Source organism: Chlamydotis macqueenii, chromosome 9, assembly GCF_036417535.1.
Source record: "Chlamydotis macqueenii isolate bChlMac1 chromosome 9, bChlMac1.mat, whole genome shotgun sequence".
NCBI lineage: Eukaryota > Metazoa > Chordata > Aves > Otidiformes > Otididae > Chlamydotis > Chlamydotis macqueenii.
In genome coordinates this window covers 3,063,780-3,079,822 of record NC_141564.1, presented here as the reverse complement: position 1 = coordinate 3,079,822, position 16,043 = coordinate 3,063,780, and the positions used below count along the sequence as shown (strand labels likewise).

The 16,043-nt window shown below is 42.5% G+C and overlaps 1 protein-coding gene across 1 annotated transcript in view; it reads right to left on the bottom strand.

Moving 5' to 3' along the window:
* Positions 1 to 16,043, bottom strand: part of EPHA4 (EPH receptor A4) — a 98,656-nt gene that overhangs the window by 52,174 nt on the left and 30,439 nt on the right. The window contains exon 4 of the mRNA XM_086754190.1: positions 7,547 to 7,702. Within this exon, the coding sequence (XP_086610316.1) occupies positions 7,547 to 7,702 (156 nt within the window). The remainder of the gene's footprint in view (positions 1 to 7,546; positions 7,703 to 16,043) is intronic.

Genomic DNA, 16,043 nt, shown 5'->3' with positions numbered 1-16,043 from the left:
TGTAGAAAAGACACTTTCGTCTTCTTAAAACATTCCTGCACTCTCTTTGAGGAAAATAGCACCTCTCTTTTTTGAGACAGAAAAAGGAGACCTTACCTTGATATAAGATTAAAAATGACTCTAACAAACAGTAAAAATAATACAATAACAACTTGAGACAGTTTGAAGCTTTCTGACTTTGCCCTCAGACTGAGAAAACCCTATAAAGAGAGTGTTAAAGGCAGTGGAGTGCCAGCTACGAGTGTTTGGTAGTGTCAGGCAGACCAGCAGGCTTCAATAGGCCTTGGGTCGGGACTGACAAAAGCACCCTCTGTACCAGCCTGCTCCAGGGATGCTGACCCTCTTCATCTCCAGGGATTTCAAAGGGAACTCAGGGTATTCGGCAATCTTGAGCTAATTTGCTACATAATAAACAAGATTCATACAACAGGGAAGGTTGCTATGACTCACTGTCATTTAAAAGGAGCCTAGTATGAACTGGCCTGTTTTGAACCGGCAGCTTGGCCTTGGCGATACTACAGAGGAGCAGTTAAGGCTTTGATAAGTTACAGGAGCAGCAGGCACCGGGGAATAAGCATCCAACTGTCTAATAGCAAGAAAGCCTAACTAGAAATGCACTAGCAGGAGCGGTGAAAAGTTGTACAAGACCTGAAAGACAGCTTTTGTGTTCAACACAGCAAGAATAAAGAGAACAAATAAAGAAGGATAAAAAAAAAGAGAAGATCCATACAAGGAACAACGCCAAAGATCCTTGGAGTGTATCTACAGAGAGCAATGAAATGTCTCTGCAAGCACACCAGGTACCTTTCAAGGGGTTAGCTCAGGCACTAAGAGGCTGTATGACTCCGCTAAGGCTCTTTATTACATTGCCAGCCTCATCAATGTGACCATACTCCTACCTTCTCAACGCGGCCTCACAACGCTGTTCTTGTACAGCTAGCCTTTAACAATTCCAATCAATACTCCTTAACTTGATCGTGATCCTAAAATCCATCTCTCTGGAGGCAGGGCTGAGTGTGAAATGGAGAGTTTACTATTTTCAGAGTGGATGCAAAGAAAGTAATTATTAAATAATCAATGTCTTTAAACTCTGAAAGTTCTCTCACTAAAATGTCAGGCAAAGCGGTGCCAGGCACAGCCCTCAAGAAAAAGCACCTTGGCCTCCTCTTTCCGTCTCACAAAGCTTCATTAAACATGTACAACTGTGGAGCTGTCAATAATGTTTCAGCACGTGAGCTGCGAAGCCCTTCAGATAAGCCTTTGGTGTTGAGCTTTAACCATCTGAAAGACAAGTTATAATGCAGAGTAAACACCTGGGCTGTGTAAGTTCAGGCTCAGAAATAAAGCCCACGCTTTCCTGTGACAGTTGTATACATTGCTGCCACTAATTGCTTCTTTGAGCAGTTATGGACAGGTCTCCTGTTGCTGTGGGCTAATTTACACAACCACTGACAGTTTGGACAACCTGAACTTCTTGTCTTCCTGGCTATTCCTCACCATTTATCTTCATCGATTACGTGTTTTCACAACCACTGAGACCAAAGTCAACAGTCTGCAAGATGCGGCTGCCACTTGAAATATCAGTCATCTGCTCTGTTTCCACTCCCCTTCTGCCTTCTGTGCACGGTCAGCATTACAACTGGGTTTTAATAAGGCAACTGATTTGGTAAACAATTCTTAATTTATTTACTTGGGCAAGACTCCTTTGCCTTCAGTGGGAGTTCTGCCAAGCTAGGGATCTTGGACAAGCGCCAATGATAAAATGCCCATTTTACTGGCACGTACGATTTCCTATTTACTTGCCAAAAGAACCCTGGTTGCCAGCTTCACAATAGGCTTTGTTCCTTTCACCTGGAGAACAACCCAACCGATATTTCCTCTTCTCTCCAGTTAAGCGAAGAGGTCCAGTTAGCACTGGCAGAAGTGTGGGAAAACTGATGCTTGGAGGTGCCACTGCTGTGGGCTCTGGGTTTCTCTTCCAAAAGCCACCATGTAAGAACATTTGGCATTGCCACCTCTGCTAAGACACGTTATCGCTTCTCATCTAATATGCTGTGCTGCAGTCAATACCACCTGTGTTCACTCACTCTTGCGAGATAAAAAGAAGAATTCCACTGTGGGTACCAGAGAGTTATCTGACAGTCTGTCAGGAAAGAAATCCACCCAGAAAAAACAAGTTGTTCTGTCATTGGCCCAACTGCTGAATTTCTTATTCTGTTAGCCCTCTAATTTACTTCAATGACTCTACAGAACTGGGTCCTGCCTAACCAAATCAAAGCCCCCACTTAATTGAGTAAATGTCTCTGTTAATTTAAGGCTCTGGCCAGAAAATCAGAAGACAGCTAATAAACAGTTGCTGTATTTAAAGGAGTGATGATTTTAAGTCTACTGATTATAAACACACTTTGTCAAATTACTCCCATCTTCTCTTCAAGCCGTAACCACTCCCCTTCTTATTCAACATTTTCTCAATTCCTTCAGTCCGTCACCCCAGACAAGGGGAGACAGCCTTCTCCTTTGAGATTCTCATCACTCACAATCCCTTTCTCTCAGCCTGGCAGCAACGGATGGTCTATTTTCCCAGCCTATGCGGAGGAAAAAAAAAAACAAAACCACCCCATTTTCTCCATACTGCCTACCCACACTGTTCCCTCTGTTCTTACAACTGCCATACTGCACCTCAAAAGGCACTTTGACGTGCTGTTTACATAAGGAACTACCTTACACGATGTTTTAAGAAGAAAATAATTTACTTAAGGCACGGATGCATCGAAAAATGTGGAAGAATTATTACACCATGATTCCCACTCTAGAAAATAATAAACTCCACTCCACATGATGAAGAAGGGGTTCCCACGCAAACCCTGGGAAGGAAGCACAGCAAAGCCACTGCAGAGCCACCTACCACATACTAGCCAGCACGACCGTGCGTTGTACCCTGCCTTCCTATTCTCCCAAAAGCTGCAACAGTGATAATCGGCGTCTGTCTGGAAATTTAGAAGAGGCACAAGTTAAGTTGAAGGAAAAAGAGCACATTTGTTTATTTAGAAGCCTAAGCAATCATAATAAACATATGCTCAAATAATCAGCTCCTGTGTAATTACTCATTTGCAAGCACAGTTATTAGGTAGTAAATTCACTCTTTTTTGAAAATGTAGGTCAAACATTTATCTCGGAGATATATTAAACACAACACAAGATTGCACTAAGGACGTATATTAGACTGTAAAATTTACAAAATTGAAGTGTTTCGACCCTTCAGATCTTTTTTAAAGCCTTGACCTTGGAAACAAATAAGGACAGTGTTATTTTAATGTGCATTCAAATGTTAACAACACAGTCACACAGCTCTAGTGGAATCCACATCGAGTTTCCACTGTAGATTGCTCATCATTTCATTATGGTTCATTATGCTGATAACTGTCAGAAAGCATTAGAAGCAGGAGCCTTGAGTAATGGCACTGAAATGGTAATTTAAAAACAATATACTTTCTGGAGGAAATACAGCAGTGCACTAAATTCAATTAGAAGAGGCGAATGTAAAGACAAGTAAGTGACGCTTGCTGCTTGAACTCAGGCTCTTCGATTTCTCGATAACCTAAACTGAAGAAAGCCCTTTTAAAGCAGGCACTTTTCTCCTGCATCTCACTAAATTTGTTCTCATTATCTCTAAGCTTCACCGGTATAAACTGTCTTAAATGCAACTGTTTTAGAAATATTTCAGGCCACGCCAACATATCAATCAGTCAGTCACTGTTTGGGTGGCACAACAGACTAAATTATTCAGGGTCATTTACTGAGACAGATTTCAAGCTGGACAGTCTATGCTGGTAATCCTCCTTTTGTAAAGGGCTCCCAATTAAAAATCATTAATAATCTGTATCGAACAGACAATACAAACAATACTCGTCCCGTACTCGCTTATAATGCGAACATTGTTTGTTAAGAAACAGTTAGAAGACCCAACTCATTAAAGAGTGGGATGCAGGACCAACACCCATTAAACTTGGGTGGGAACTGCACCTGCCTGCCCTGAGCTGCAATTCGCAGGACATCTCCTTATGCCGAGGGAAATTCAGGGATGAGGATCATGATTGAGACTGATTGTTTTCCAGCCTCATGGATTGCTGGTAAGGCAATTACTCTCCATTAGATTGCTAACCTTAAGAAAGACCCATCCTCTCTGCAAGTAATGAAATAACCGAGGTTTGAACAGTTGCCTCAACGTTATTTTCATGATGCTTCCAAAAGGGAAAGGCATCCCTGGTTTCCACAGTTTGTGCTCAAGTGGATTACAGGTCAACGATACCATCTCTGTGCCCAAGCGCACAGCTGACAAGCCCACTGTGCTTCAGAGCTGAAAGTCTGAATTCCTGAGTTAGGTCAAAGCAGCAGATCCAGGGCGGATCTGCTCCTCAGTGGTGACAGATACATTGATGATCATTCCCGTGAGGCAAGCTTGAGGGAAAAGACGCATCAAACACGTGTTATGTCAGGGTGTCTACACCTGGCCTTCCGATACAGCCCGCTCCACCATCTCCTACGCTCACATTCCGCCACATTCTCCTCTTACTGGTACAAGCTTTAAGCCAGACATTACTTATTCTAGCAGAGCTAAAATAGAGCAGAATACAAAAACTAGAGTTTGAGTTATCTGTTTAGATTGGATGGCTGGCTTACCTGAAGGTTAGGCACAGTTTTTACAACTCAACCATGGAAGGCAATGTCAGAGAGTGGTGTTACGGAATGAGAAAACTCTGGGGCACCTCTGCAGACCAGCGCATCGGGAAGTAGGTGTTGCTTTTATTACTTACCATGGGAATTGCGAGAAAGGAAAAGGAAGTGGAATTCTCCAATTCCCTCCCATCCACTAGCACAATCAGGCTAATGGAAAGTTGTAACGGTCTTCCTCCCTCAACCTAGAAGGCGAGATAAGCGAGGAGGCCAGCCAGTTTATTACTAAAGGAAATCAATAGCCAAGGGTCAAAGCTTTACAAAAACACACCCTAAGAAGGCTGAAGTTCTTAATCTTAAAAAGTGTTTAGAAATAATAAAGAAAGGATCAATCTGCAGTCCATTCCAGGTGTTCTCTCCAAATCACCCAATGTTACTTTTATTCGCCTGGTCTAATAGTTCTCCAAGTGAACAGAAACCTGATTTTACAGGCCAGTGGAGCAGAGTCTATCTTTTTGCTAGAAGAATGGGTCTCAGATACTGTGTTTTATTTCTTCATTAGAGCACCGTCACACTGAGCGATTACTAAATGCAGGGCTCAATGAGAATACCGGGGTTAAAGAGAGCATAATGAACAAAGAAGGTGCCTGATTATTATGGCTGTCAGCACAAGGGAATTGGGTTTGTCACCTGGTTTAACCAACTGGTAAGAAATGATTAGAGTCTGAATCCATCTGAAAGAACCTTTGATGTTTATGCTCCCTTCTGTCTCCACATCTTGTCAGGGAAGTCAGATAAACAGGGAGCTTCTTCCGGAGGGGCTTCCTTCAGCAGAGGCCTTGTGACGCTTTCTGTCAACTTGCCTCAAGTGCGTGGGCAGAAGGTTACTCGGTGTGCGGAGCACGGCGAACAAATGGCCCCTCCAGGAGCTACAGGAAAATTCAAAGCTCTGAAATGGGACCTCCAGAGAGAGACCTGTTTTCCAAGACCAGAAGTCCATGGGATTGCGGTGTTGGCTTGCCTCCTCCTAGACCGCTGCAGAGATGAAGACTGAGGCCAGCACCATGGCCCTTGCCCTCTCTTTTTCAGGGTAAAAGACCAAGACCGGGGACTTAACTTGGACTGCCCTCTGAAGACAGGAACAGGGCAGGGTGCCAGAAGCAGCCCAAAGACTTGACAAAAAAGGGCTAAGCTCGCAGGGGTACATTTTGCAATACAAGCAAACATACATTGCATTAGCTCACAATTCCCCCATCTGGAAGCATTTTGCTCTCTCCTCATACTTCACCCACTGCACATGCCTATTTAAATTCAACCAGTTGATTACTAATTAGATTTCAATTTGGTCAGGATATCAGTCCTAGGGCCAGGGCTTTATGAGAAACTTTTGCTGGTATAATTTTTTTTTGGGGGAGTACCTTCCAAAAAGTAATTTTATTGTTGCAAAAAGACATTTTTCCTATCAAAATGGTCAAGCTTTACATCTCCCAGTGTAAATTATATTCTAAAAAGCATGTTCCTACCCACTTCAGCAAGGTTTCACAATACAGTTAGACCTCCATCCCCAGTCAACATTTGGCAAGGGACTTAAGGACCTCTCTGCTTTCCTATGAAGCAAAAGCAGCTGCTCCTGGCTATGCCCAGACCTGCTCAACCACCACCCAGCAAAACTTACAGTGGAAAAGGAGGAGATCGCCAAAGAAGAGCTGGAATCAAGGGGGTGTGGGGAAGGGATGAGTGCTGGCTTAGTTAAGGACATCCTTTGTTTCTGCCTTGTAAGGGAGAAATTAAGATTTAAATAAACGTGAGTCATCTCTCCAAAATGAATTTGGAATATATTAAAATATTACAAAAGAAATATCTCAGCCTTCCCTCACTCACAGACACACACACGCTCTCTACATAAATATACAGCTGAACTCCAGAAATCTGGAAGCACTTCCAATAGCTTTCAGGGAAAGCCACACATGGATACCCCCTGGTAAAATACAGCCCTTTCGCTTATTGTTTCAAACTGCTCTGTTCCTATAGAGGTGAAAAGCGAAGAACAAGATCACAATTTAATGCTAGGGCATGCCTGGAATGCCGGGTGTTCGGCTGCGTGAGCCGTTAACCAACACACAGGACAAGGAGCTGTTCCAGTAATGCTGTGGCCATGCTCCGTGAGCTACGCCTCTTGTTCTCCCTGCTGAAGGCATTTTGGTGGAACTAAAGCGAATTTCCTTTGCTGTACATGATGTATTTATCTACAAAGGATAAAATAAACCATACTTTGGGTGTTTGTTTCATTAAGGTTTAAGATTTATTATTACCTCTCCTTTCAGAGGAACACTTTTACGTTCTGAAGGGTTACCAGCTGTATTTTGAGCAAATTAGATACATAATGAGATTATAAATATCACCTGTTTACCCTAGGCCATAGAATTATATGAAAAGCTTTTGCAATTTCTACAAATATCAATATTTAAAGAGACGAAAGATGATGTGACCTACTGGAGAGGTCCTCAGACCAGAACTTGGACCTCTACTTTATTCCCAACTCTGCTACTGAGGTCTGTGAGTCATTCTTCTGCGGCTTTGTCTCCTCGCAGTCTCCTGATTTATTTAGGCTGTAAGCTCTCAAGGGTCAGTGCAACCGTAGGACTAGTAGGAATTCAGGCTGAGAACTAACGCTTTCTCTCCAAGAAATGCGATCCAAAACACAAACTGCATCTGCTAAGGGCTGCAAGAGCTACTGAATGCTGCTTTCAAAAGCAGGACACTTCTCAGAGACATAGATCTCCAGGCAGTATTTCCTACATACACAGTGAGAGGAAGACAGAGGAAGAAATGGATGATAAAAGGGGAAGAGACTGTTCAAAGATCAACTTACGAGTGCAGGGCATGGAGGCAGCATCATTTTCAGCTCGGAAAAAACCCCGATCGCAGGTGCAGGAGGTAGAGCCTTCCCAGATGGAGTAGCTGTGAGGCGGGCATTTGGCACAAGCAACATCTGTCGAGAGAGCCTTGTAGTATCCGATTCTGCAAGCTAGATGGAGGAACAGGAAGGGAGAGTGTTACTTGCCCAGGCTGTGATCGTAAATTGCTAGCTTACTTATTCAAAAATCAAGACAGGAGACATTTCAAAGAGATCTAATGATGTCCTCTTAGCCCCAGGTGAAGAATTAACAATCAGCACACTCTTAATGAGTAATCCTATGTCAGGGGATACTGATTTCTAATTCCAACAAGAGCCATTTGAAAAGCTGGCTTGGAGATGGTAAAAAAAAAAAAATAAATTATCCTCTTCTATTGGTGCTGCCAGAAAATCAGCTGCCTTTTTGTGCTTACTGTGGAGTTGTATGTTGCTTAACCCATGTCCACCTGCACTCACACACGCACCCAGAGAGCACGACAAAAGGGGTGCAATTGGTTTATTCTATGACCACTTAAGGAATGACAGCTGAGAGGCAGCCACTGCCAATTTTTAAGAGGGAGTGGGACAGGAACCCACTGGGATTGGCAGCGAGGCCCTCAGCCTAGTATGTCCGGAAATGGCACGTCTCCCTCCTGGCAAGGCAGAACTCATTTGGCTCTTTCTCCCCAAGAGAGGAAAATCAGCAGCACTCTCTCCTCCTGGAAGCCAGGGCACAGCAGTAACTGCACCGCTGCCACCAGGTCCCACGTGCAGTCAGCAAGCTTTCGGTGACATCATCTTCACAAACGCAGTGCTTACACGAACGGCTACTTTTACATGACTTGGAAAAAACTCATTAGTATCATTAATAACACATTTTAATAGTGGCTAACAGGTATGTCATCCCTGAAATTTCTCCCTTGGCTAGATATAAAAGCCCACCATCACCACTGGCTTTCAGATTTTTTTCAGAGAAAATAGCCAGGCACACAAATGTGTAAAAAAGAAAGGTTGTTCCCAGGATTTACTCGATCTCCCATCTCCTCATTTATCAGCTATGCTACCTTTAGGGTTCCCCTGCTATGCACAGGCTCTGGTACACAGGGCGCAGGCCCCCGCACAGCCAGGGCTCGCTCTTTCTGCTTTACTCCTTCCCTTAGTCCCCCTCCGTCTTTCCCTCCTTTTCTTACAAAGCCCTCCAACAGGAAGCTAAGATGGATTTTCAGTAACGCATTTATAAAACAGCAAGTTACTTCACTCTTATTAACCAAAACCATTTATGGAATCTTCTTAATGAGTCCTAACTTTACGACGTGCCGTGCGCCATCTGTAAGAGGTGCTGGGAGATCAGTCCGCTTTCACTCGCCATGGCTGTCACTGGACCAGGGCATCTCATAAAAACACAAGTAACTAAGATTTACACTTCCAGAGTTTACATGCGTCACGCTATTAGACGAGGTTCAACTGGCTAGGTACTTTTTGGCCATGCTTCAGATGGCCTCGGGGTTTCAATTAAAATCAGAAACCACAGCTTTGGTAAAAAGAATGATGGGGGTCAAACGCAGCCTCCCCACATCAGAGACAATCAGTCCCCAAACACAAATACAAACCCACCGGGTACAGCCTATCAGCCAAGGCAGTCACAGCCTGGCGCAATGGCAACTCAAGTGAAATAGCTTATTCTGCTTGTGATGTGAATTGCCCAGAAATAAAAAAATAAAATTTTTTTAAAAACACCACATCATGAAAAATTACCTTTCATTTTTTTGCTTTGATTTGCAATATCCGGTGAGTGAGCTGTACTATTGCTACAAGTCCTCTTGTGCCTGGTTTAACAACGGCAGCAGTCAAGTGGCAGATTCCGATCGGAGATTTCTGCTTTTCACTGTCACAGCTCAGATCAGAAAGACACCTACGCCTGTGTATGACCAGGACACACACCGACAGGAGTAATCTTGCTGCCGTATATAAAGATAAGGCATGGAAAACAGAATACAAGAGGAGACCAGGCTAACTGCTCTTATTGACTAAATTCTATTATTCAAGGTTTTTAAAATAAAACACGTAAACTTTAACATTACTGTTAATATGAATATCATAGTCCATTAAAAACAAAATCAGGAGCCGTCTTTTCCATCTTCCTAGTATTAAAATACTTAGAAAATAAACAATCTAGGACAAGGCTGAAGGCACTGCTCAGGCTATAACATGCTGTTGGAAAGGTAAGAAAATGGCACAGGTAAAGATTTTTGCGACCATCACTCCTCCTCGTTGTCTCTTCAGACTCAGAGGTTTAAAAGAGAATAGATGGATACAGTCAGTACTGCAAGGTCAACAGTCTGTAATTCAAGGATTTTTTGTTTTTCCCCTCCGTTTCATGCACTGTATTTTGTTTTCTACTATATTAAACCAAGATCATTAATATTTCAAGACCTGAAGAAAGCTCTCCAAACGCAGCAGCTGCTTCTAAAGCACACACAGCCATTTTGCTGCAGAAATCACCTACTCCTGAACACTGAATTTTCTTCATTTTAAGGTGCTCAGAGATTCACCAGGTGGATTTTTTTTTTCAGGGCATAAAAGAACATTAGAGAACGTGCTGCATTAAACCAGCAGTTGTGCATATTACCATCACGTAAAAACTCAGAGCTAATCCCGGAAAAGCTGTTTTTAGCATGAAGTACTGCTGACACACGTAGTACAACCAGCGCCCGCAAAGGCTACGGATGGGCTTTTTTGGAAGGTTAATAATTTAGCAGGCAAACAAGAAGCCTGTACAGAACCTGTTCCCTGAAAGTCTTCATTGCTTGCTCATGACAAATCTTCACGCAGCTGCTTTTCCAGGAAGGATTTGCTGGGTGAGACCCAGCATGAATAGTGTTCTTACACTGCTTTCGAAAGATACCATTGTAAAAAGATTAGTTCACATGTGCAATGCAAACTTAGAATTCAATTCCTCAGCTTTGCCTTAATTAGTTCTTTCTGCTTGGTTTTTTTTTTTGTTTTTGTTTTGTTTTAAAAAAATCTTTTCTCAGATTCAAATCACCCACAAGCATAACAAGGTTACAATCATTTGCACTAGAACGAGGGAAAATTCTCAAACAAAAATATTTTTGGCATAAAAAAGCTCACAGGTCTTCCTCAGAACAAATCACATTGATTTTAAATGGACATCAGCTTGAAATAATTACGTTGATGTCTTTGAGTTCTAATATTAAAATCTATTTTATTTCTATTTCTCTTAAAGTGAGACAGGATTTCTCATTGTTGGTCATCATTATAAGTATTTTTTTTTTTTAATTTACCAGCATGATACCTGTTAAAACTGCAAAAACTTCTCTGAAGAATTATGAAACTTCAGTCAAATCTGGATGTAAATTTCCTCAAGCTGTTTTTCAAACCCCATTTTCTCATTAAAACTTAATTTCAGACTCACGGCTTTCTCAAAAAAACAACAATAAAAAAAGGATGCATGTGTGGGCTGGAAAGGCTGCTTGCTTGGTCTCTCCAAATGCTGAATCTTCTCTTAGAAAATTTTAGCCAGCAATTTCACTATTTTTAAATAGGCTGTGGTTTTTCTGAGGGGGGAGAAGTCTTAAAAAAAAAAAAATTACTCTTGCAAATTTAAAGTTGTTAAAAAAAAATCCCCAGTACTTGCTCTTAAATTGTTCCGTTGTCCCTGTTGAAATGACAACAAATCTTTCCACCATAGTTTGCAAATCATGCTTAATAGTTCTTTGAAAAACAAAGAGTGTTAACATCTTGCAAAGGCTTGGATAAAGAAACCATTCCAGTCTCTCTGTTGACAAGTTCCTAAATTATTAAAAATGCAGCGCGTATCTTGAGAAGACCTCAGTGAGCTCCAAGTAGGAGCTCGGGTAGTGCCATGGAGACAGCATCCTGCTCTTCGCCCATGAGAAGGCCAAGTGGGACCAAACTGAGGAGGGAAGAGACGCCAGAACCAGGGGGCTGGCTGAGCTCTGAGCAGACGACGGGCCAGGGAAGGACCAAGCAAGCCACCCCTGAGCCGAGAGCTGCCGGGCAGGAGCTCCTCCAGCAGCCCTGGCAAACCAAACAACCCCAGAAGAAACCGTTTCTGCCCGATGCCTCGGCCGCTGCTGAAGAGGAGAACTCACAACCGAGGAAAACGCTGCTTTCCAGATTAGGAGCTAATAAAGAGAATGGGGTGAATAAACAAGCACAGAAACATGTGTTTGCTCAAGTAAATCTAGTTAATAATATAGAATAATATAGCTAAAAATCTGTGCACTTAGCTAGAATTTCAGAAACCATGCATTTAATAGTTCCCATTTTTTTAAGCAGGAAAATATATCGACTACATGCTCATGAAAATTTCAAAATTCCTCCAGATGCAATTTTGAGTCAAATCTCCTTCCATGCACAACAAAAGAGGTGAAACATTTTTAAGTCAATGACTGTAGCAAGTTTTAATGAAAAACCCTAAAATAATATTCTTGGTGAAATGAAGGGCAAAGTAAATAATTTCAGAAAAGATATTTTGGCGTCAGGCTTATAAATTTCAGTGAGAAAAGAAATTTGTGTTTAAAGACTTGAAAAAATACTTTGATAGCACTTTTCATGTCTTTCATCACTGGTTACCTTTTCTACAGCTCTTCCCTGTCTGGAAATATTTTAAGCTCATGTCTTAACTGCACCCTTAGGAACAAAAAGTTACTTTTATTTTTCCCCTCTAATGTTGTTCTTATTCTTTAAGAGGATGGATTTTCTCTCCCGGATTGTAACAAAACCACATCTGCCACATAAATAGGCAGCATCTTATCAGCTCTCTTTTACTGTTATTACCATTTCTGAACAGATTTTTGTGTGTTAATTATAGAACTCAATTGTTTGGATAGTCTCTTTTGATGAGCTTTCTGCCCCGCACCATGAACCCCTCCGTTATTGTACAGCTGTTTTACTTCCAAATGCTCATCAGGGTTTTCTAATTGTCAAGCTGTCCCAGCGACTAGTTCTTTTGACCTAAAAGTCAAAGAAAGGGAGTCACCCTTGTCTCCCCGACATGAATACCACAGGAGTCCCAGCGGCCCTCCTAATACCTACGAGACAATGCCTTTCCAGATCATTGCCGCTACAAGCATAATTGGGTTTTGGGTGAAATGAGAAGATTTTAAATAGGATGAATTAATGAGTTTCTTGTAAAATTAAGTCATTCTCCTGGTCCAATCTAATTACTCACTGTAATGCCCCTGAGGGTGATAAATAAAGATCCTTAGAAGCCAGGGGGGAGGGGGGGAAAAAAAAAAAAAAAAAAAAAAAAGAGAGAAAAAGCTCTCTCTGGAGCCTTTCTTAAAAGTCAAGTTGTAGAATTTGATGCGATATACCAAATGCCGTTTCCAAATAACGTCAGACTCCTTTGATGTTCACACTGTAAGATCTTTGCCTCCTGTTAATAATGACTGTACGATTGCTACAAATTAAAAGGAGTTCCCCATCTTTAACTCGTATCTGATAAGAAAGCCTTTATTTCTGTTCATGAATGACATCAGGAAACACAAACACAACCCCACCAGATAAAGAGCCTAGACTGTCTTCAGAGCACTTCTACTCCATGACCGGGTGCAAACTTGGGAAGTTCGTAACAGAAATACAGGGACCTTGGAGCACAAATGTGCTATGATGTGAAATCCAAACAAATTCAAGCCACTGAAACTGCACGCAGGTACACTTGCAGGTACGCATGCGTGACCCTTGCAAGGCCAAAGTCCACATCTTCCAGTTAAAAGAAGTGAGGAGGCAAGGAGCCAGAGATCTTTGGTGTGGAAATGAATCACGATCACCATCCAAGGTCTTTTCTTGAATCCTCAGGAGAGGAAGGGATGAGGCACTCACTGCAAGGTGCCAATTGCCACGGCCTGTCAAAGACGACAGGGAGTGGGCCGTGCGCTGACTTCAGCCAAATCCCTCTGCACCCTCAGATGCATCCCATCAGGTCCCACGGACTCATATGTCCACTTCATTTCAGTGCCCCTTAACTCAGTCCTCTCCTGTAACACTTCACTTCTGCAGACTCTGCTGGACCCAGAAGGCCAGGCAGCCAACCTCACCAACAAGGCAAAAAAGCATTCAGTACCTCAGCCTATTCTATGTCCTTGGTCACCAGGTCTCCTCCTCCACTGAGCGGTGGGACTGTATTTTCCTCAGCCTTCCTTTTGGTGCCTGCAGAAGCAGGTGTCCTTGGTGTCCTTCACATCCCTCACCAGGTGCAACTCCAGCCAAGCTTTGGCTTTCCTAACCCCTCCCCTGCTTCCTCAGGCAATGGCTGGATTACACAGTCCTGGGCACCGCTCCTGCGTGCCTGAACCGTGCCAGGGGCTCCCTGCCCATCCACCCTGGCCTTCTGATACACCTGCTTTGCCTTCTCCAGCTGCAATGTTCCTGTGCTTTCAGCAGCTTGCTCTTTACAACCCGCCAGCTCACGCGGGCTTCTTCACCGCCCTCCTCACATGCAAATTCCTGAGCAAGCCAAAATCCGCTCTCCTGAAGTCCAAGGCTTTAAAAATATATACAAACTTGAAAATCTCATATTTCAATCAATTAATAATAATAGCTTATATATGCAAGACCCATCTTTGCTATAGCTGTGGCATTAGGGGGGAAAATAATTGGGGCTAAGTTTGAGATTTCCCACATTCTGACTGCCTCTGCTCTTTGACAGCGCCCTGATCTTGCATTGGCACTATCAACACCGCCTGCACACGCTGCCTCCAGCCCCACGCTAGGAGGGTCAGCTGAAAATTCTCATTAAGACATTGTAAAAGGAAAGCTAGCTCCTGGAAGGAGTATTTGCTGCATTTTTTTTGTCTGAAATTAAAACAAAAATTATAAAGATAAAAATTCAAGGTGCGAGTGAAACCATTCCTGACTAAAAAAAAACCAAAAAACAAACCAACCAAAAAACCACAAAAAACCCCAAACCAAATCACAACAAACTCTTTCTCAGTGAGAAGTCAGCACTTTCCACAAGGAATGAAAATCCCAACCTGCTCTGCTCTCTACAGGAAGAGATTTGCAAGGACCGGCAATCGCCACCGAAGCGGCCGGCACTCCAGCAGCGGGAAGCGGAAAGGACTGTTTGTCCTTGCAGGGTCTGCAGGAGGGGTCCCTTCCTCTCCAGGCAGCCGTAGGATCCAATTCAGCAGAACATTAGCAGTGCTTTAACGAAGAGGGATGTACTGCTGAACTGGGGACTCGGCACTCTACGGTTTGCTTTTTTAATTCTTTTAAAATATTTAAACAATAAAAAGATGCCCTGGTATGGTAAAGACCCTTCTTCTCAGATACAGCAATTGAGTGACTGTGGCCTTTTTTTGGTGCAGAGAACTAACATTGCTAGCACACTTGTGCAAGTGCTAAGAGGATGCTTAAAATATTAGAGTGAAGTGTTCGGATGTTCTCCATCTCGGAGTGCTTCAGCTGTCACCGCGCTCTATCACGGAGTTCATCTAACTTGGAAAGTTTAATCACCTTTATACAAGCTGTGAGATTTAAGAGATGAGTCAACTAATCAGTTTCAAGTAATTACTCAATTAGAAAAACAAGTCGATGGTTTCCCTGGAACAGAAGCAGCATGAGGAGAATAAGTAGATTTTTAAGCAAACTTAAGAAGTTAAAGGAATTTTTAAATTAAAAAAAATATTTATTATTTCTGTTATTTCTGTTATGAAGAACAGTTATTTCTGTTCTTCAAGCAACTAAGTTTTAGAGAAAAAAGACTAAAGTTTTACAATCTACTCGAGTGAAAGCTGATTAATTGGCCTGAATCTCCACATCAGCAAGCCCTAATCCTCTTGTCAGGAGACCTGCTTACCAGTTCTCTCCTCAGTGGTGTAAAAGCACTGATGGGAACAGAGATCTCTGTCTCAAAGCACTGTCCAGCCAGCCTGGGATTACCTCTCATCTCCTAAACCTTAACAGCTCTGTAGAAAAGCAATTAAACTTCCTAAGTTAGATGAAGTCTGCGATAGAGCATGGTAGCAGTTTGACATGGAAAGGCCTAGCGCGTAGCCCCCACGTAATTGTTTAAAATGGCTATTTGCTCCTACCACAAGCATCAGCTGACATCATCCAGGGACTTAGGAAAAGAGTGCACTCAAAGTACGAAAGAGCATCTAATATGCTATTTTCAGTTATTTTTAAAGTCTTTGTATTTTATACACACTAATGAGACATTGCAAGTTGGCTGAAATAATTATTACATTAATACCCCTTAACGAATTGTCTGTTTGTCATGAATTTGTGGATTGATCCTGCGCATAAATCCTTTAATGCTGTCTCCTTTGTGCAAGAGGAATTTCACTCCGCAGCAGAACTCGGCATAGCTGTAATGTTTTCTGCTACTGTTTGAACTTCTATCGTGACTGTGACAGAGCCACCTCATGCCAGCAAACTAAAAACTACAGGGTTTTTTTTCTGGGCTTTTTTACTCTCGGGT